General features: G+C 36.7%; 3 protein-coding genes across 3 annotated transcripts in view; 1 reads left to right on the top strand and 2 right to left on the bottom strand.

Moving 5' to 3' along the window:
* The window catches only part of otog (otogelin), a 68,718-nt gene extending 64,894 nt beyond the window's left edge, over window positions 1-3,824 (bottom strand). Inside the window, exons 1-3 of the mRNA XM_060858822.1 lie at window positions 3,699-3,824; window positions 3,456-3,513; window positions 3,055-3,109 (exon numbers count right to left, since the gene is read on the bottom strand). Coding sequence (XP_060714805.1) covers window positions 3,055-3,109; window positions 3,456-3,513; window positions 3,699-3,774 — 189 coding nt within the window. The 5' untranslated portion in view covers window positions 3,775-3,824. The remainder of the gene's footprint in view (window positions 1-3,054; window positions 3,110-3,455; window positions 3,514-3,698) is intronic.
* The window catches only part of ptpn5 (protein tyrosine phosphatase non-receptor type 5), a 551,551-nt gene that overhangs the window by 446,003 nt on the left and 82,723 nt on the right, over window positions 1-22,825 (top strand). The window lies entirely within an intron of this gene.
* slc22a18 (solute carrier family 22 member 18) lies at window positions 10,176-21,578 on the bottom strand. Its single transcript, XM_060859417.1, has 10 exons — window positions 21,029-21,578; window positions 19,338-19,435; window positions 19,080-19,225; window positions 18,828-18,960; window positions 14,252-14,364; window positions 13,487-13,585; window positions 12,281-12,381; window positions 12,044-12,145; window positions 10,879-10,999; window positions 10,176-10,719 (listed from the first exon to the last, which is right to left on the bottom strand). Exons 1-10 carry the CDS (start codon window positions 21,131-21,133, stop codon window positions 10,532-10,534), a joined length of 1,206 nt encoding a protein of 401 aa, XP_060715400.1. The 5' UTR covers window positions 21,134-21,578; the 3' UTR covers window positions 10,176-10,531.

Genomic DNA, 22,825 nt, shown 5'->3' on the forward strand with positions numbered 1-22,825 from the left:
GAATGTATTTTTGTATTCAATTCGATGGACATTAAGTTGGGGGAATCAATCAGGTGGTATTATAGGATTGATCTACCAAATTTTCTGGAAGAGACATTTGTTTACTTTAAGGAATGGAAAAAATTGTAATTTAGTTCAGTTCTGGCTGCATGGCATGATTAAAGAACTTACAGCTGGCAAGTTGAGAATGTAAGATCTCCATGCAAGGAATGGTTAGCTGTCTGGGTTAGATTTCCATTAGTTATTCAGTCGATCAATAGTCATAAATCGTGCAAAACTGATATTTTATTCAGTGATAACAACAAAGCTTTGGAGCTAACAGTCAATTTATTCAGAGCTATATTGCAATAAACAAACACTGAATCTCATAATGAATCAAATACATTAAAGACCACTTATGCACAATTAAAAGCACACTGAAGCTGTGGCCTGTTTCACAAGTGGTACAGGGTGATCAAACCAAAAAGGTTGTCATTTATAAGGTAAAAAATCTCTGCAAAACATGCAGTCCAATAAAGGTGTTGACATGTTATTTGGCATTGCATACCATGCTATACCTATGGTGGCCGAGAAGTGCAAAACAAATTAACAAATCCGAAAACAAATTAACAAATCCGAAAACACATTAACAAATCCGAAAACAAATTAACAAATCCGAAAACACATTAACAAATCCGAAAACAAATTAACAAATCCGAAAACACATTAACAAATCCAAAAACACATTAACAAATCCAAAAACAAATGAATAAATCCGAAAACAAATTAATAAATCCAAAAACACATTAACAAATCCAAAAACACATTAACAAATCCGAAAACAAATGAATAAATCCGAAAACACATTAACAAATCAGACAACCCGGAAGAGGTTGGTATAGTTTGTGAATGGAAACTTACCATCATCGGACAAGACACCTTTCATTCACCTGTATATCTTTAATGAAAGGTGTCTTGTCCAATGATCGGTAAGTTTCCATTCACAAACTATACCTACCGCTTCCAGGTTGTCTGAATCGGTGCTCAAAACACATTAACAAATCAGAAACACATTAACAAATCAGAAAACACATTAACAAATCAGAAAACACAACGACATTTCAGACAACCCGGAAGCGGTTGGTATAGTTTGTGATTGGACTAGACACCTGTCACTCAAGGTATACATGAAGTTCAACAGTCTGCCGCAATGAAAAGTTGGAATGGATGGATGGAATGGATTACTGTGCATTAATTCTGTTATTTTCTTATATTTAAGGATTTATATATAAGTTTTTGGATTGGTGTTTTTGGATTTGTTAATGTGTTTTCAGATTTGTTAATGTATTTTCGGATTTGTTAATGTGTTTTTGGATTTGTTAATGTGTTTTCAGATTTGTTAATGTGTTTTCAGATTTGTTAATGTATTTTCGGATTTGTTAATGTGTTTTCGGATTTGTTAATGTGTTTTCAGATTTGTTAATGTGTTTTCAGATTTGTTAATGTGTTTTCAGATTTGTTAATGTGTTTTCGGATTTGTTAATTTGTTTTCGGATTTGTTAATGTGTTTTGCACTTCTCAGCCACTGTATATACCAAATGTAGCCTGTATTCCTAAAACACTGTAGGCTATAAGGCTATACAATAATGGCTATTAATCAGTCATGTGTCTCTTCCCAACAAAGAAACCTGGAGTGCATAAAACTCAATGTAAGACCCCCCAAGGCACATCAGCCAAGCGAGTTCTTGTCCTTGGCCGAGTACAGCCAAAATTCACACATCCATTCCTCGAGTGGCCTCACACCCTTCCAGTGAGTTTTTTTGGATTTTTTTGCCACATTGACTGCTCTACAATTACTAGAACTCTGCCTGCCTACTGACCACATTTTCTGTTCATTGTAATTAGATCTGTGTGCCTCACTGTTTGCTTTTCTGATTATGACACTGTTTTTTAACTACATTTTTTGGATTAAGGCTTTGGATTATATGCTTTGTATGTTTGAATAAACTTCACACATGGATTCTACACCTTCAGCCTCTGAGTATTCCGTACAATAAGGTATTCACCTTTAATTAGCAATACCATGTTTGGCTGCAATCAAGCCATCTGTGATGTGTTACAGCTTTGCACATTTCAGAAAAATGCAGAGATTTAACATTTTTTTGGCATTCTTCAAAAATCTTAATTAATCTTTTCAGACTGAATGAAGCTTTTGGATAACAATTTAAAAAAAGATTCCAAGAGACATTGAGATTTGGTCTTTGTCTGGGGCATTGTACCAGATTCAAACCTTGGTTTTAAACCACTCCAGTTTAGCTTTGACAATATTCCAGTAGTGTTGGTCACGGGGTTAGAATTTGGAGGTCCATCCGACAAAATAAGCTAATTTTTGCTAATTTTTGAGAATGTTCATTGACATAGCCATTTACGCATATTATTCAACTCTTGTCCATATGCTATTGTTCACAGAGAGAGAGAGAGAGAGAGAGAGAGAGAGAGAGAGAGAGAGAGAGAGAATAGCTCACAAAGAGCCGCTCCGCCTTTATTGACCTCGGAGACACCTGAAACCGGGCTGTTGTACTCTCGCAATGACGCCTTTTATTCTGCTCAGAAAATAAATTTTTGGGGAAAAAACTTGAGGAAAGAATAGCTTGCCAACGGGTTACTTTTGGTTGTCAGTACATTCGTTACTACAAACACACCATTTACCAAATAGTTGCAAAGTGAATGTGAAGCGCCTGTCGCATCTGAACATCGGAGATTATACAACTGCGATGTTACTGCTGAGATCAACTGGGAAAAGGGGCTTAGTTTGGTCTGTTTGGGGAAGCCCTTAAAGGTTGTGTGGAACGCAGACAATTTCCCTTTCGAAAGTCTCTAATTCTAATCCTCATGAGAAAACACCAACATTCTTTCCTTTTTAATACCACGCACCAAAGGCGTCCTGTAATGACTGTCAGTTATCTGATGTTATGCATTTAACCTTATGTGACTGCATTTAGCTCAGGTGTGCAGACCCGGCGTGTCGAAGCGCACTGAGTGCAATGCTTCACCGCCTCAGCATAGGTTTCCTACCTGCTCGGCATGGGAACGGGTCTCCCATTTCGGCAGTATTATCCCGCTGCTCCCGCTGCTCACACACACGCACACACACACACGCACACACACATACGGGGACAAAGAGAGAGAGCGAGAGAGAGAGAGCGAGCGAGAGAGAGCGAGCGAGAGAGAGCGAGCGAGAGAGAGAGAGAGAGAGAGAACAAGGCAAGGTTTGTTCCTTACTAGTAATCCGCACTTCAGCCTTAAAAATATATAGTTTAACCTGCTTTCTATGCATATAAAAATACCAGAAAACAAACTAGGATATATTTTACAAATGACTGCTTCACAGCATTAGAAGACCCGACCAGTTTAGTATGCCGTTACGTATTCTATTAACTACAGTATATTATACTAACAGGGACCATAAAACTTACTTTTCAGGATCATGCTGGTGAGTTAAATTCACGCTTTCAACGGCCCAAAAAATACACACTGAAACGAGATTTCTACATTAGTGAACACAGCCTGTATGTCAAGTCGGCATCATTAACTGCAGCATCTCCGTACAGGCAGAATGACCTTTTCAATCATTTGCTCCTTTCTACGTTTAGCATTATTTATCACTCAATTTAATTAAATTTAAAACTACAATAAATTACCAATAGATTAATGCTTACCTTGATGTATTAGACAAACACAGACCAATAAAAAGTAAAACAGTCCTTTCTGGATTAGGTTTGAATTAGGATCCATTCGTGAGTCATATATACAACTTTAAGTGCAATCACTTAAACTTCTCCCCTTGTGATAGCCAACTGATTTTACTGAACTACCGACACATTTTGTCAGAGTTAGCAGACTTCTGCTCACGCCTTCCTCTGTTCCTCCTTCTGTTTCCGGTAGCTTCAAGCTGCTCACCTGGAGAATAGAACCTCGCGCTCATTATCATAATGTATTCAGTCAAACATAGATTCTAATCTTTATACGCCTTACACAAATATCTAGGCTAAAGGAGCAAGAATAATTTGAACCCACAGATAAATAAGTTCTAACGTAGGTTACAGAAGTGGGCAAAGGGACGAGAATTGGGCAAAACAACAACAGAATCATACACGTAGCTGCTGTAGCTGCATAAATAGCATAAACACATAAATAGATAAACATTATTATTAATTTTATTTTCCAAACGAATCTCCAGCATATTGTACAACTTTTTGCATGCTCAGAAACTTTTTTAGATATTTGAATGAGAAACAATCTATTATTCATTTCTAAAAGTAAGAAGAAGGTTTAGAAAGTAGCCTATTTTATTATTGGTGTATCTAATCAATTGTGAGATTGTCATCATGAATCAGATAAAAATATCCGAGTTGATAACAGAGTGTGATTCCTTTTCTCTGTAGAGCAGATCACAGGTAGCTTTGAAGAAGACGATAAGCTATTTTGCATCGTATCACTGGTCAAAGAGAGTAACAAATAAAATACACCATTTGCTCAAAAGGAGGTAGGATAATGTGATGTCATCTAGTTAACACTATCTATTTACAATTTAAACATAACTATAAATCTAATAATTTAGCAAAAACAACCTCGTGTTAAACTAGCTACATTACATTTATTATCAACAACATCAAGGTTGGTGACACTGGGTATGGTGTCGTGCCGTTTCTGTTAATTGATCAGAAATGTCTTGGGTGAAGTGAATCTTCGACGCATTCGGCTTGATCCTCAAATCGACGCTGGTGACTCGACCCCTTCAATACCATTATTTTACTTAGTTTCCTCCTTTTACATTTGTACAGAGAACAGCTGATTTTATGTTTCGTTGTCCAAAAAAAATGTTACCTTGCCTGCACAAGAGGGACACGTTAAAATCTCACAATAAATTATGTGATGTTTAAATTACCATGTGCATTTGTTTAGGCTGTTCTTATGCCATATGTAATGAAGCACTGTTTAAATCAAATCTACCCGCATGATAAGCATTTATGAGAGGGGTAGCTTAATTCATGACAGCCGCGCAGGGAGGCGGAGCAATGGCGCACTATTGGCGCACGGAGATGGAGCGATGTATCGCGCAGGCAAGATACAGAGCGAATAAAGCAGAGCAGCAAAGACTTCAGTGGAGGTGGGGTAGATCTCCAATCGAAACAGGAAGACTACAAGACGAGGCGAGACAGGGATCAAGGCATTCAAGAAACCAGGGGGTGCATTTAAAGGTCTCCAAATCATGAGTCCGAGATTTCTGTCCTGGGAGATGACTTTAGTAGAGCCGTCTGTTCATCACTTTAAAAGCCGCAATGTGTCTTATTCCTGTTAGCATCAGCTAAACTACTGTGACTCAATGTCTAAAAATGACATGGCCACAGTAACAAACATCTTTTCAGAGGTCGTAGTAATTTTCTGTATTTCCTGGCTTCACCTGCTTCATAAAATGCTGTTTTATTCATAATCAATACAAAATAAACAACACATAATGTAAGAACACATAATTAAGTCATATAGTTGCAGCACATTTTATATGCATTATAAATAATGTTAAAAAACCTAGCTAAAGCATGTCATTTTCCTATACCTCAAGAATTTTTGGGGTCAACTTCCTGTTTGATACTGACCACACCCCATTAAATGATGCAATGAATGAATTTGGATATGATACTTGGGTACTGCAGTGTTTTAAGCTTTTATTTGCACCTTCATCCCTAGGCTATGGAGCCTAGGCTCTCTCTCTCGCTATCTCTTTCTTTTTCTGTCAAGCTATACATGCCACTACCAAGATCCCATTGTTCTGAGTCTCTTATTGCAGGCTTACAGCATCAATCCTGACGTTCTACCCCTGGTTGAAGTCTTGTCGACAGGTGGTCACCCAGTCGGGGATTGATCTGCACGGTCAGTCAGTGACTCATGGGATTGCTTTGTATGAGGCCACCTGCAGACTTTCATGCCTTATTTGAACCATTGTTGCATCAGTCAGCTGTATGGTCTGGTCTTTATCAGCAATCATTTGAAGACTTTGGCAAGAAAGGAATTAGTGTTGTGTGCCTGGTGAGTTTGCGCTGACCCATTAGTTCCTCAGAAACACTTGGTTGTTATATTATAAACTGCTGTAATAAATTACATTATTTACATTTAATTTATTTACTTTCCAGTGTCACCCAAAGCATTATAAATAATGGAATGGAAGGGCTCCTTTCGGAGTCTGGTTCCTCTCAAGGTTTTGTTTCATATCATCTCAGGGAGTTTTTCCTTGCCACCATCACCTCTGGCTTGCTCAGATATTTAGTATTTTAAATTTGAATTAAATAAACTTTAAATTTTTGTATTTATTCATTTGTTTTTATTCTTATTTTTATTTATTGAGTATTTATTTTACATCTGTAAAGCTGCTTTGAGAAATGTTAGGTGCTATACAAATAAATAAAATTGAATTTTACTGTGGCAAATCAGGACACTTGTGTGCTACTGTAACTGCCCCAAGAAATCTACACAAACTCCTGAGGTAAGCCTACATCCCTGTTCATGTAATTTTGTGTTTCCAGTGCAGATGTGACATGCATATCATGAGCATTCTGTCCCATTATTGATAGACTTGGGCTCAGCAGTCAATGTGATCCACCACCAACTGGTTCAGGACCTCCAGCTCCCCACTGTACAGTGTGCAGTCCCATTAAAAATCACAGCAGTTGATAATCAGATTATCGGAGTAGTATACTTTACCCATTAGTCCAGGCCCATCATGTTGCAGGTTGGCATGTTCCACACTGAAGAGTTCCCTTTGTTCGTCACCTGTCACACACTACAACCTTATCAACAATAATCAGGAACCAAAATCAATTCTGGCAAGGTCTGTGACCATGGCCTGAATACAATTGGACCTTATGGAGGAAATCCAACAGGCCCAGGAGAAAGAGCCCTACAACTAAAATGCCCACATTCTTGTAGCTACGTACTGGCAAACTAAGAGAAATGTAGTATGGTCCTCCAAATCATGCCTCACTCCAGGCCTCACTCCAATTTAGTGAATTTTAGGCTACAAACCCCCACTGTTCCCATAGTTGAGTGATCCTTCTGGTGTACCTGCAGTGGACGAGTGATTCAAGTATTGCAGGAAGGTTTGGGAGGGGTCCCACGTTCGACTCCAGAGGGTGGTCAGGTGACAGGAAACACGGGCCCACAGACACTGCTGCATTCATCCTCAATACAGACCAGAACAACTCGTGTGGATCCCCACAATGAACCGTCATCTGAAACTGCCTTGTAAAAAACTGAGTACAAATATTTCCAGGCATTATACCAGCATTACAATGGTATTAAACTAATACTTTATAATGCTGATTTATACTGTTGTGACTTATATCTGTAAGCATGTGCATACACTCACCAAGAATTCTGCCTTCATAGTACCACATTGCATTAATATAAATTATGAGGGAGTGTCACATAAAGCTAAACACTACTTATTTCTGTTTATTAGAAATGAGTGAAAGCACTTTTAAATCCTTTTATGGAAATAGCATTGGTTTATAATAGATCATGCAAGGTTTTCTTTTTGCCGAGGATTGTTCAAAAGATTACCGCATATTATGCCCTATATGCCTAGTGAAGCAGATATGTTTATTTTGTTTTTGGCTCAGAAAATGCCTGTTTTTTCAAACTTCACTTCTATTTAAATGTTGGTCACCCAGTACACCCATACTGCACATTAACCTCACTTACATTCCCTGCAACTGTGAATGTTTCATGTTTCTAGCAAGTTATCTAATAAAATGAATATATACAATTAAAGCTTAAAATTAATTTAAAAAGGAACCGCTTAAAGAGGAACCGGGCTCAGAAGGGAACCCATCCTCATTTGGGTGACACGCTTCAGTAAATAGTGTAAATGTAAATAATGTAATTTCTACAACAGTTTATAATGGTCACACCGAGAGCTCCTGAGGACCTAATGGGTCATCGTAAACTCTGAGTTTGGCACAGACCTGATTGCTGATAAAGACCAGACCATACAGCTGACTGACACAGCATTGGTTCAAAAAAAGGCATGACAGTCTCTGGGCAGCTGCATTCACAACAATCCCATGACACTGGCTGACCATGCAAATCAATCCCTGGCAAGGGGACAACCAGGTGACGAGGCTCTAGCCAGCGGTAGAACATCAGGATTGACAAAGTCACTCTGTAAGAAGAGATGATTGGGCTATGAACTCGGAACACTGGGAGCTCCGGAGTGGCATATACTGTATACAGTAGCTCGACAGAGAGAGAGAAAATCACCAAATCTTGTTTCATCAAGTCTAAAACAAAATGAAAAGATTTACCAATTGTACAAAAATTAGAGCCCTACTAATAGCACTAATTACAGTATTAATAAATTATTAATAATTTTTACATTTTAATTTAATTTTAAAGTATCAATAAATTAAGTATTACGTATTTAATAACATTTAACTTGTTTAGTATCTGTATTCTTGTTTGCCATTCTTTCATTAATAAAAAATCAGTAGCAGGTCACAGTGCAGACATAGTCTCTAAACCATTGAGGAAGATGCACACAATATCCTGATTTTTTTTCTTAGACCTTGGAAGGGCCTATAAAATATTTCCTGTAAATGAAGTTCTTTATTATATGTAAATGTAAAATGACAATGTAAATGTTTATTACATTTGTATTGCTGAGTCAGGGCAGGTTCTTAAGTTGATGCAAGATCTTGTACTAGAGAGTGTGGTGAAAGCAGGTGGGCCAGAAACTACTGAGTCAGCCAATATACTGTAGGGATAGCATATACCCAGTATTTGTAATTGAAGCATCAGTAAGAAGAAAATAAAAACTGTATATGTAATAATTGGTTGTGTGGCTGATTTTATTTTATCCTTTCATTTTTAGATCTGTCCCTTTCTTTCCGCACATTTCTGGGGTAGGGCTGCATGCCAGAAAAGTAAATAATGTCAAAAGAATGTTACTTTCTGTTGTACAAAACTGCATTTTGAAGGCATATTTAAACTGGCTACAGAAAGCATTAAAGCATTCAAAAACATCTCTAAATTGAGAAATAAAAATGAAGTCTTAAGATATTAAGACGTTACCTGCATAAAAGGCGCCTGGAATCCAGAAATCTTGCTGATTGATAGGGTACCAAATACTTATTTCATTATCAAATACTTATTTCATTTTCAAATCAATTTATATCTTTTCTGAAATGTGTTTTTCTAGATTTTTGTTGTTGTTGTTATTCTGTCTCACACTGTTAAAATAAACAGTTTTTTGCCACTGGGAAAACATACAAAATCAGCCGGGGATCAATTAATTTTTCCTCCACTGTAGGTACTCTGTGGAGAGTGTTTTGGGCAGCAGTTGAGGAAGAATTGTAATTAGGGTGGGGAGGAAATAGTTGGAGGGTGTCATGTTGAAGAACCTATTGAAGAACAGATTTACAAAGAACAAATTCATTAGATCTTTCCAGACTGTCCCTACTGATGGTTGTTTTGCTTTGAAGTCAGTGATCTGCATCAAGCCAGAACTTCTCTTTGAATTGTTATTAAAGCATGCCCTCTGGCTTCCTTCTGTAGAAAGCTTTGTTCTTAATCAGTCTCACCTTCAACACTTTCTGCACCATCCTCATCTAAGCCTTGTTCTTTTACCTGAAAGCCTGTTTTTTGTTTTGTGGTACCTCCAGGTACGACAAAACAACCCGCCACCACCATCATTTAAAGGAACTAAAGCATCGGTACAGAAATTGGTGTAGTCTGTCTTGGTGTACATCACATTAAAGCAGATGTCATTGTGCTATTAAAAATGCATGACAGCATTTGTTTTACCATTCTACAGAAGTGTGACAAATTAAAGAAAAACATGTTTCATGGATCAGAATGCATCACCTAGGCTGTCTTCCCTAATTAACAATAGTGAAGAGATAAGTATAGCCTATAAAGTCTAATAAAAAAGGACAAAATATGATAAAATTCATTACAGGGAAGGGCTGCAATATTATGAGAAAAACATTACTGATTATTGCTCTTTGATATTGTAATAATGATTGTTAATTCCAAATAATAGATGTTGCAAGGTTCAGTTCCACTTCACCTTCAACAAATGCTACCTTTGTCAGATTTTTGCACTAAATAATAATAACAGAATAATACACATAGAGGCAATACCACCAATCATTATATGGTTGTACCATGCAGTTGAGGAACCTATGCCTTATCAATAATATAAAAAAAATCACATGTAGAAATGATTCCCCCAAATTGTCACTAAAAGTATAAACATATGCACAGCTGTAAAAGATTCAGTATAATTTATTCATACTCATTTGCATGCTTAACAAAAATGTATTCTTTTCATTGTAGAATAAGATACATAATAAAATATTAAGTTGGAGATAAAATCAGTGTCCTAACAAATAGTATTTACATGGTAGCTTAATCATGAATTTTAACAAAGAGTAATACACATCAGTTTACCTGAAGTGCAAAGAAAATCTGCATACATATTAACTACAGACAGGGTTCATCTGTAATGGGTTGTGGTCCTCTTCGTGCTTGACATGAACAGCAGGCTAAAGGTTATAGCACTGACAGTAAACTGAATGTATCCAAAAGATGCCACACCATATGTCTCATAAAGGAAACCTCCAATGGTTGGCCCAATTGTGCGCACTAGAGGCAGCACAGATGCACACAAACCTAGCATGGTCCCTACAAATACCCATAAATACATGAACAAGATACACATTATACAGACATCAAATATTGACCACAATATATAATTTAATAGCAGCTGAGATATAAAATCTTAATACATGCAAGTAACTAAAAGTATAAAACCTTCCTGCATGTTTGGTGTGTTCGTGTTACCTGTGTCAGATGCTGGGACACTCTTTGTTAGCATGCTGTCTGTGATGACATTGAAGATGCTGATTGACAGCATCATTGGAATAACAACAAAGCAGAACTGAAATATGTTAGTGGTCAGGGCCTGAAAAATACAAAAATAAGATATTTTTATATAAATTAATGATAAAAAAAAAAAGAAAAAAGAAGCTAGTGGTTAGCTAGTAGGTTTAGGTCATTGTTTAGTCTCAAGTATTTCAAGCCTTTAATCTGGTCAGGGTCTTTTGACACTGCAGCATCAGATTTAAAGGTTATTAAATTCTTATCCTATTTCTGAGGGTCTTATTTCCTCGGTAGTGCCTGCGCATATTCAGTTTTTAAAGTAGGCCAAATATTAAGTGTATAAATGTCAAAGAATCACTGCTTTAATCTCCTTGATCTATAATAAATATTTAGCTGTGTGCCTATGCAATTACAGACAGTTTTGTGCAACCACTTGTAAAGTGTAAAGCAATGAGATAAAGTAGCAAATGTAAGGTAAGAAAAAAAAATAATATTCATTTACTGTCTTTATTTTGCCAGTCCTATATTCTTTCTTTTCTGTTCAAATTTATTTGAAAGAAATTTCAAAAAGTCTGGGTTGACTGTCACCTGTTTGCCAACATACAACAACATGTCCCTAACTGTAGTAGAAATTTACGGTGTATGTTTCCTTTGTTTTGAATGGCTTTTAATAGAAAGCACATGGTTGTTCAGTTGAACATCAGTTAAATAATATTAATAAACATATAAAAGATGATATTCACTGTAATATATAGTGACATATCAGTTATGTTTTTTTATTGGATGATGCTAAAAGGGCTTTTGTGAAGAAATGATGGCATCATAAAAACATATCAGTTTTTATAAAAGGCTAAATCAGTTATTGAAATATAGCCACATATTTTTAATAACTAATTGGAACTCTGTAAGTTTAAATGCCAGGTCCACTGCCACTGCTGGACTCTTGAACAAGGCCTTTAGCCCTCAATTGTTCGTATGTATGAAATGTAAGTCGCTCTGGAACGGGTGTCTGCAAATGTAAATGTAAAATGTTTTTAATACCCATTTTATCTGTGAACCTAAGCCAGTCTCCATCTAAAGCCTAAGAATATTAATATATTTTAGCTTTGGAAGATGTGGTGTGTACCTGTGCAAGCCCCACCAAGCTGTTCAGGCCTATTGAAAACAGTAGTAATGAGTAATCTGAATATCTTGTGGTGAGACGACCAATAACAGCACCCTGAATAACCTACAACACATAGTAGCATGCAAACATACACACATACAAACACACTTAATTTAAGATGTTTGTCAAAATAAGTAACTTTCTTTTAGGGAAAAAATCAATTAGGAATATCAATCCTGAATAAATGGATATGCATACCATTTGCACCACACCAAGGTATGCCATAAGGTACCCATTTTGCTCTGCCTGCAGCTGGAAAAAGTTCATGACAATGATGGAGAACATGACCTGAAAAACACCTGAAAAAAAAAAAAAAACACCCAAGGGGTGTTTGCATCTGTACACAGAAACAAGATGGGATGTGTTGTGTATTATGGCTATAGTGTTCAAACCAGACAGAGATAACGGCTAACCCACATCTGACTTGGAAGGGTGGAAATGACAGTGACTCAGATAAGTGACTGAATTTAATGGAAAACGAGAGTAAAGGCACAAAATGGCAGCAGTCATTGGCTCTTTTGATGAATGCAGTGAGCAGTGGAATGATTTGAGTATTATGCAAATGCTATTGTTGAAGAGAAAGTTCTATCCATTTTTCTGAGTGTGAGGGATCCAAAGATATTCACTCTACTGTGTGACCTCCTGCAGACTGAAAAACTGAGAGAAAATGCATTACGCTCCATCTGTGTGTTGTTTGCTTGAATAAGTGATTATTCCCCTTTTCAAGACACAATAGGATAGGATTTCCACACACTCAGATCTCTAGAGTTTAATCAGAATTGCATTATCATAAAAAGATCTATTGAGTTGCAGTTCTGTGGACAGAAATGCCTTGTTGTTTGGAGAGGTCAAGAGAGAATGGTCAGACTGATCAGAGCTGACAGAAAGGCTACAGTAATTCAGATAACCGCTCTCTAATGTTCTGGTCAACAGAAAAACATCATAGTCTACAATAGCAGAAGAACAAGTTGGGTTCCACTTAGATCAGCCAAGAATGGTGAGGCTAAAGGCATAGACTCACCAATACTGGAGAATTGGAGACTAGAAAAAAATAGCCTGGTCCGAAGAACGGTACTCAATATTAATATTGTGTTGCTAATAAAGTGCTGAGAGAGTGTATATGATACCAAATATTTTGTATCACTTAAGAATTTATGGTTGTCTAATATTTAAAAATATCCTAGTTTAATGCATGATTTGCTACAGAAACTATTTGGAAAATAGGTGGACTGATTTGGAAAAGAGTGCGTTTGCATGAAGTAAAATACTGAGGGAAGCCTGATGGTAATATGACCTGTATTTAATAACAAACTCACTCTTTGACTCCAAGACCCTCTTGGAAGTTAAGCAGAATGTAAGAAATACTCAATTTTAGAACTGTAATGCTTTAAAAATTTCACTCACCAGATGGCAGTCCTGAGATTATCTTCACAGTGAAAGTCTTTGCAACACCTGGAAACCTCAGCAGCCTGACAATCTCCCCCAAATTAAACACAGAGCCAGCTGTATGAAGTTTGGAACAAAAATGTATAAACACATGCTTGTACATAACTAGTTTATACATAAACATACTTCTTGTGTGTGCCAAATGTTTTCCTAAGCACAATTCCCATAATGTATGTGACAAGTAGACTTACCAAGAATAGACAATTAAGAGTAGACAATTAAAGAATAGCAACTCTTACAGAAGCTAATATTTAGTACACAATATTGATTTGATAAAAATGGTACCTTTAATTACATTGTTGCTTTTACATAAATTGAAGTGATTTTTAAGCATTATTCTTGAGCTATATTCTACTTGGTGCACAAAATTATAAAGAAAGGCGCATGAAAAATGCTCAACAGAGAACAGTGTTAAGTTCATAAGTTCTAGTGTATGTAAAAAGCACTGTAATTGTAGTTCCACATTCCAAATTAGGAAATTAGGGCTAACACATAAAATGGTGGGCTATGGTGTTCCTATATGGGTAGAGTGGACTGCTGGATGGAAAGTTGTGTGGTTCAGACCCAGTACCATCAAACTGCCACTGCTTTTGGCCAAAGGCACCTTAACTAAATGCCAAAAATATAAATGTTATGCCAACTATAAACACTGCAAATTGCTATTATATTCAATACATTGTGAATGAAAAAAGACATTCTAAAATTAAATAAATTCTATCTTACTGTCATTGTTCTTTTTTGTGTTGTGTTTTTTTGTGTGTTTAGGAATGAATTTCAGCACCAGCAATAGATTGATAACACTTCCTCCAGATGCCACATATGCTGCAAACTTCTCCCTGCATTTCACACACACATTATAGTCCATAATTTCAAAGAAACAGATTTCATCATCTGACATGTAAGTACAGACAATACCATACAAACTAATTAAAGGGACAGTTCAGAGAACCCTGTTGAACAGACTAGAGCCTGTGCATGGCACAATGCCTCACTTACCCGATAAGGTCAAGGTGTTCTGTTAAATTTTATTTGTATAGCAGTTTTAACAATGGATATTGTCTCAAAGAAGCTTTACAGGCATACAAAAATTCTGAATAAAAATTACAAAGTTTAAAAGGAAATCTGGAATGAGCAAGGCTGAGGCAACAATGGAAAGGAAAAGCTCTCTGAAATGTTATGGGGAAGAAACCTTGAAAGGAACCACACTCAAAAGGGAACACAAACTGATAACACTCAGTCAAATAAGACCTGAGCATGGAAAGGTCTGTTCCCTTAACATAAACTACATTTACTAGCCTTTCAAGTAGAATAGTATGCTCAAAAGCTTCAGAAAGGTCAAGCAACACCAACAAGAAGACACAACTCTGATCAGAGGCCAGTTGTAGGTCATTTAGCACTTTAACCAGTGCTGTCTCTGTACTATAAATGAGGCCTAAATCCTATCTGATTCATTTCATAAATGTTTTTCCTATGTAGGTTTAAGAGTAACTGCTGTGCTACAACCTTTAGGATCTTGAAAATAAAGGGGATGTTTGACATGGCTCGTTATCCATGCAGGCCCGAGTGGCCTGCATGGATAAATGGACAAATCATTCTTTCAAAGCAGGGCAGTTTTTTCATAGTGAATAGTTATTCATAATTACTCAGTAGTTCTACACAAATTATCTGTACACTCTCCAGTGTAATCAAGTTCAATCTTATAAAGTTTAAAATAAATGATGAATTAAGGCCATAAAACTAATTTAAAAACCAAGGCCATAAAATGCAAAGTTAGGGCTTTGCTAACAAGCCTAACTGGAGGAGCGGTACCTGCTCCTTAGTCATGATTTATATATTAGATGATACATAACTGACACCACATTTCAGACCTTTTGAGAGCACCCATCTTGACAACTTGGCAGTGTTATCCCACATTTACAGCACTGTACACATGCCCTTATCCAGAGTGACTTACAGTAGTGCTTTGAAATCTCAAAGCACACAATTGTTAATGTACACAATTGATAATGTTTCACTAGGTCACAGACAGATTATCATCAGATAAAACTCTGTTGGCAGGTAATACAGCAGGAAAAGCATGCAGACAGCAAGTGCTAGTTTAAATATTTCACTAAGAGGTAGTTTGCTTTGACTTAGCTGTTCAGATATATCGGGAAAGTTCATTCCAACACCTAGGTGCCAGAACAGAGAAGAGTCTTGATTTATTATTGATTCCTTATACCCGGAGAGATGGTGGGGGAGGTAAAGCAGTGCTGGAGGATTAAAGAAAGCATTGTGCAATGTAGGGTGTGATAAGTGCTTTGAGGTAAGTGGGTGCTAGTCTGTTATTGACTTTCTAGGCAAGCACAAGTGTTTTAAATCTGATGCAGGCAGATACCTGAAGCCAGCAGAGGCCAGTAGAGAGTGTAGTAATAAGATTATGTGGATGATCTTTATAAGATTGAAAGTCAGGTAGCTGCATTCTGAAGCATTTGCAGATGTTCAATGGCTCCTACTAGGAGAATGTTGCAGTACTGCAGTTTCAAAACAATACGGGCTGAACAAGCACCCGAGTGGCCTGCATGGATAAATGGACAAATCATTCAGATAACAAATTTTGTACTTTTTTTTATTAAGCAAAAATTTGCTTAATTGTTATACTTTCCTATTTTGTTATGCCTTATCAACATTTACCATATAGGGTCCTATATACAGCAAGACAGGATTCCACTCAATTCCACCAAAGTGCATGTTTCTTGCTACATTTTTCACTTGCAAAGTGTCAAAAGTGGTTCTTCTGTGTAATCACAAGTCGCATCAAAGTGAATCACACATTTCTGAACCTCTTCAGGCAGCCAACACAATTCCCTACAATGCATGCAAGCAAGATCATGCTATATCAAACTAAAGTGAGAATGCTCATAAAAATAAAGCACAATACCACAGTGACTTCTAGTTCTGTCAAACAAAAACCTGAGACCATGATAGTTCAAAACAAGCAGCTGAAGATTGATAATAAATAAACAAATAAATAAACAAACAAATAAACAAACAAATAAATAAATAAATAAGCCTTGTCTTTTCCCAATTGACTGTCCAGTATCAGGGAAACTGTGCCCATGATACTAAAAATTGGCTTCTCAAATTGAAGCACTGCACCTCAATGAAGCGTAGCGGGTTCTGAAATGCTTTTCTGTTCACATTGATTGTAAAGAATATTTATTTGAGATACTATAGATTTCCTGTAAACTGAGATCAGTGCTTCACAGTTTTTTCCACACAATTCTGTGTACAGATGCAAAAAGCATTTCACTGCATGTCATACTCTGTATGCATGTGACAAATAAAATTTGATTTGATTTGAACTGTGGCCAAAGGTTTTGAGAAGTCGTCTGCTTCAGGGTCTATAGATCTTTTGTCAGATGTTACTATGGTATACTGAATTATAATTCAGTATACTATAGATCTTTTGTCAGATGTTACTATGGTATACTGAATTATAATTCAGCATGTCATAAGAGTCAAAGGCTTTTATTGACAATTACATTAAGTTTATGCAGAGTCAAAACCATTCTTTTCCAAGACCTCTTCAATTTGCCCTGGCATGCTGTTAGTTAACATCTGGGTTCACATCCTAACTAATGGCAGCCCATTCTTGCATAATCAATGCTTGGAGTCTGTAAGAATTTGTGGATTTTTGTTTGTCCAACTACCTCTTTAGTATTGACCACAAATTAAGGTCTGTGTATTACTGTGTACAAATTGAGTAAGGGATTAAGGTCTGTGGAGATTCCTGACCATGGACCTAAAATTTCTATGTTTTGTTCCCAGAGACACTTAGTTATCACTTCTGCCTTATGGCAATGTGCTCAGCATGGTGCAAAAGGCATTGTTTGTCACCAAAATGTTCTTGGATGGTTGGGGGAAGTTCTCGGAGAATGTGTTCCGAGGCAAAATAGAGTGACATGAATAGTCCACACATGAATGGTCTCAGAATGCTTTACTGTTGGCATTGCAGGACTGATGGTTAAAGGTTTTTTCAGGTCCCCCCAAAAAATCAGAAATGGGATCTATCAGAGAAAATGTCTTTAGGTGGTCCTGGTGTTTGCTGAACTTTCATCGGTGCCCTGAAGCCTTCTTCACAACAATTGAACCTCTCTCCTTTTAGTTCTTGATGATCTGATAAATAGTTGATTTAGGTGCATTCTTACTAGCAGCATATATTTGCCTGTGAATGCCTTTTTGTGCAAAGGAATGATGACAAGCAAATGTTTCCTTGCAGGTAGCCATGGTTAACAGAAGAATGATTTCAAGCCACACTCTCCTTTTAAAGATTCCAGACTGTTATTCTAATTTATTCAGCACATGGCACTAATCACCGCACCATAAACAGAGATCCCTTTTCCCCATTCTGATGTTTTATGTAAACATTAACTGAAGCTCTTGCTCTGTATATGCATTGTGCTGATGCCACATGATTAGCTGACTGGTTAACTGCACAAATGGACCTATTTCATCAATCCTGATGCCCTACCCCGGTTGCAATCTCGTCACCTGGTGTGCACTCTGCTTAGGATGGATCTGCATGGACCGACCTTGACTCATTAGATTGCTGTGGACAGAACCACTTGAAGACTATCACATCATCTTTGACCTACTATTGCATCAATAAGGTTTTGGTTGGGTCATCATCAGCAAACATTTGAAGACTTCGGCAGAAAGGAATTAATGTCAAGTCTACAATGAACTCAGAAATTATAGACTTCGGCAGTAAGGAATTAATGTCAAGTCTACAATGAACTCAGAAATTATAGACTTCGGCAGTAAGGAATTAATATCAAGTCTACAATGAACTCAGAAATTATGCTCACCATTTAGTTCCTCAGGAGCGCTTGGTTGCTTAATTCCACTTAACTATAAACTATTGTAGATAGGACATTATTTACTGTCCATTTTCACCCAAAGGATGAGAGGATGGGTTCTGAGCCTGGTTCCTCTCAAGGTTTCTTCCTCAAATCATCTTGGGGAGATTTTCCTTGCCTTTTTCTTGCATCCGCTTGCTTATTAGGGATAACTTTTAGAGATATATAGTGTCTTCATTTGAAAAGTTTTATTTTTAATTTTTATTCTGTTTCTATACTTGAGACAATGTGAATTGTTACAAATGCTATACAAATAAATTTAATTCATCTATATTCAATATATGTATACTATATACTATATACACTATACAATATACTATTCAATGTACTATATATATACATATGTTGATAAATAAATGGACAGTGAGTGTAATTTTATGTAATTCAAATAAAGATACCCAAAGTGCGTGCTCAAGGTTCCTCCTAATGATGACCCTGTGATCATGCCAATACCAAAACAGAGACCAAGCTTTGCCAGGGCATCTGCTCGCTTGTTGTTCTCAGACAGGTCTGTGACAACCATCTGTGATCCTGGGCAAAAACACGCAAGACACACAATTGTTTCACTGGGTTAGAGAAATCAAGAGTGATAAATGCAACTAGCATTTTATGCATGATAAGCTGTATGTACGTATAATATTAAGTCTAACCTGGCAAGGCATGCATGAACACAGCAGGTAGTTTGTGCAGAAAAAGTAGCAAAGCACTGTCTGCTGCTGCTAGCAACAAAAAGTAAATGACTGATGCAAAGCAGGACAGGGAAAGTGCTGCACGTGCTCCAAAAATATCTGCAAACCTAAAAAAACAAAACAACAACAACAACAAAACACATTATCATAAGTACATCAGTGATTCACTGATATTTATCCTTTTAGTTTTTAACTTGGAAATACAATGTTGCAGCTCACCTTCCAAATAGAGGACCCCCCAGAAGCTGTATCACTCCTACAGTTGTCTGTAGGTACCCAAACCAGAGTGTGTCAAACCCCAGCCTTCTTGCCAAATACTTCCATTTGAAAAAGAAAAAACAGAGTAAAAAATGTTTCAAAGCTAAATTACAACTTAATCAATGATACCATCATCAGGCCTCCTCCTAAAGCTCCACATTTACATGTGCTGTATTAATGATTTGGGTCAGCAAATTTACAGAACTAACACCATTTTAAAGATTCTCCTTATACATCTTTAATTTTAATATTAGTTTCATTTATATTATTTAATAATTTATTAGTCCAAACACCAGAAAAAAAGGTAGTTGGGCATAATAGAGAAGAGCTAGTGGGTAATAAATAAAAGAAAAAAAAGAAAAACCTAAATAAAATGTCTCATTAATGAAACAATGCATCACATTTTATAGTATGGGCTGCAGCAGAAAATTAAATCACACCAGGATAGCATCAATAGTAGAACCCTGTGGATACAATAGATATACTGTGTAAAATAGTGAGGCATATTTTATTACTCCATAATCATGTGTACTTCCAACACAACAAAGGACTTCATCAGGAGAAAAAACATGATAGGTCTTTATCAGACCTTAAACTAACTGAAAATTTCACCACCTGAAGGAGAGACTGAACAGAGAATGCCACAAAAACAAACAACCGCTGAAAGGATCTGCAGTAATAGCCAGGAAAAGTATCATAAAAAGAATGGAACAGCTTGACCATTTCAGTAGGTTGCCAGATATATCAATGATACCTCTGATGTTCTGGACAATCGTTTGTACATCTGTTCTGAATGACAGCTTTTGGCAAGTAGATACATTACTTTATTTATGGACTATGGCTTCAGGAGTCAAATGAAGAAAATGATATTTGATATATATATATATGTATATATGTATGTATATATATATATATATATATATATATATATACATACATATACATATATGTGTATATATAAATATATATATATATATATATATATATATATATATACATATACATATATGTATATATATATATATATATATACATACATATATACATACATATATACATATATATATATATATATATATATATATATAACGTGTGTATATATAATGCTGTGTGTAAATTTTGACCAACATATTTTTAACTATGTTAGTAATTTAGTTGCTATCAACTACTTATGTTACTTCAGTTAACATTTGATTAGTAAATGTCAGCTAGCAAATAACAGCTCAGTCTGTCATAACTTTCATGATTCTTTCCTGTACGAAGTGTAAAATCAGTGTTATGTGATTATAGTTTAGCATTGTACATGTTAAGCGGCCCTTCCCTCCGTGGCGATTGTTGGTTGATTGAGCATGTGTTTTATTTATTGGCTACAGTAGTGTGGATGTTCTGCTTTGCTACAGCAGACTGTATTGTACACGTTTGTGAGAAACGTTTCCGGACATTCCGTAAGTGTCACATGAACGCGCATGAAAGTATCGATAAAGAAATGCAGCATAAAACAAAGTTTTAAAAATCTCAGCATCGAACAAAGATAAAACAAAGTTACATGGACAACAACAGAAATAGGCGAGATTTCCTGTGTACAATAACAGCCTGCATTTATTTCTGTGCAGATTATTTTATTATCGGTGTTAAAATCTTACTAGACTTACCGGTGTTATTGAAAGCTGGAGGAAGAGACACGTTACGTCTAAAGTAACTAACACGTAAATAACATATAACACTTTCTTCACTTTTTCAGCTGCTGCTGGCTCCATGACTATTTTGTAGTAAATTACTGTTTTCTCGGTCGAAAAGTACAAATGAATAGCTAAAAATTCAGGAAGTAAAGGACTTTGACTATGTAAAAAGGCAAAACATTGAACTTTGCCCGAATCGCCAAAAAAAACGAACAAATCGCGCTGTAGGTGATCGTCTTCAGTCGGGACCCAAACGCTGACTGCAGCTTAGGTTTAATTGTTACGCGAAAAAAAAAAAAAAAAGAAAGAAAAAAAACCCGCAAAGGTTGCGTATTCGAATGCGTGTACAAATCAGCTCTTTTATCTGAACTTCAAGATTCGACCGAGCCATTTGTAAGTCATATTTAGAAACTGAACCAAATGATGTGACTGTAAAGAGATCCAGAAATCTACAGGTTACGCATTAAGTGAGCTGTCTCTCACTATGGGACGCTCACAATGGGATGCGACCCTTACGCGCTTTCCTCAGAAGCCCTAGCGCATTACGCCAGTCCCTATTGGCTGGCAGACGTGAAGCTTGTGTCTAGGAAGTCATTCAAAACAAGCACACCTCTTCCGCTTTACACAGCAAAGAGGTGAACTGGTTAGGAACACTAAACCTATTTAGTGCATTTAACTGCCACATTGCATTCTCTTGTGGAATGTTAAATTTGTCAATAATACCTTCAAGCCACTCTGCAATATTTGCAGGTGCGTGTCTCTCTTCAAGGGGCATTGTGTGTGTGTGTGTGTGTGTGTGTGTGTGTGTGTGTGTGTGTGTGTGTGTGTGTGTGTGTGTGTGTGAAACTGAAAGTGTGAGATTATGAACATGAATAACGCTTTGGCTTTCACAAAACGTGAATTTGAGGACATCATAACTAGCCATTTAGTTATGAATGATTGAATGATTTGAATGATAAGAATGATTTAGGGTCTTAAATAGTCACTACATATAGCCACAACCAACATACATTTTTACGGGCCTTCATTTCACCTAGCAACCATAATGATTTAGGCTAAAGGAGAACTCTGTGGATTTGATGCGAGGATTGAGTGTTGAAACATTGATCTTGTACTGTTGTGGTATGCCAGTTCAGAAAACACACTGTACAGAGTTTTATTTTGAAATTATCGAAAACTTTGAAAACTTTGCAGTTTTCTTTCGCCTGAATCTTCTCCTCGCCCCTTGCCGCTTTCTCCCCTTTCTCTGTTGTTCATTTTGCAGTGTCTGTGTTTACGTCACATGTCCAGAGTTTAGTGGGTTGTGGGTCAGTAATAATGGTACATGGGGAAATGCAGTGCACCATGTTTAGTTACTGTAAATGGACTAAACAAATTAATTTTATGTACTCAAAATTCTCAAGTTACTTGAGGAATTGTTTCAGCCCTAGATCTGGTGAGACACCTCACTTAATGCTATCAGAGATCTCTTTCAAGCATTGAACTCGTCTGACAAACCAATTCATGACAAAGATCCAAGGCTGGATGAGTGAGAACTCAAGATCCTACACTTAGTACAGCATGTGCTTGTGACTTGCGCTGTAAAATCTGGTTTATAAAATCTTGCAAAGGTGTGCAGGGAAGACCAACTCATATTGTATTGTGACCCATTTAAAGAGAGCCCACTAACTTGACATCCCCCTTATTGAGTGTGCATGTAAACCAGGCAGAGCTGTAAGACCCTTTCTGGAATAGGCCAGGGAAATCACTAACACTATCCAGTGTGATAAT

The sequence above is a fragment of the Tachysurus vachellii genome, chromosome 23 (genome assembly GCF_030014155.1).
Source record: "Tachysurus vachellii isolate PV-2020 chromosome 23, HZAU_Pvac_v1, whole genome shotgun sequence".
Taxonomy (NCBI): Eukaryota; Metazoa; Chordata; class Actinopteri; order Siluriformes; family Bagridae; genus Tachysurus; species Tachysurus vachellii.

Excerpts from the sequence above, each read along its gene's own strand:
- slc22a18 (XM_060859417.1), bottom strand. The coding sequence starts at position 21,133 with ATGGAGCCAGCAGCAGCTGAAAAAGTGAAGAAAGTGTTATATGTTATT. Across the intron at positions 12,382-13,486 it reads AATCTCAGGACTGCCATCTG|GTGTTTTTCAGGTCATGTTC; the intron begins GTGAGTGAAATT and ends TTTTTTTTTCAG. Across the intron at positions 10,720-10,878 it reads TGTCCCAGCATCTGACACAG|GGACCATGCTAGGTTTGTGT; the intron begins GTAACACGAACA and ends GGGTATTTGTAG.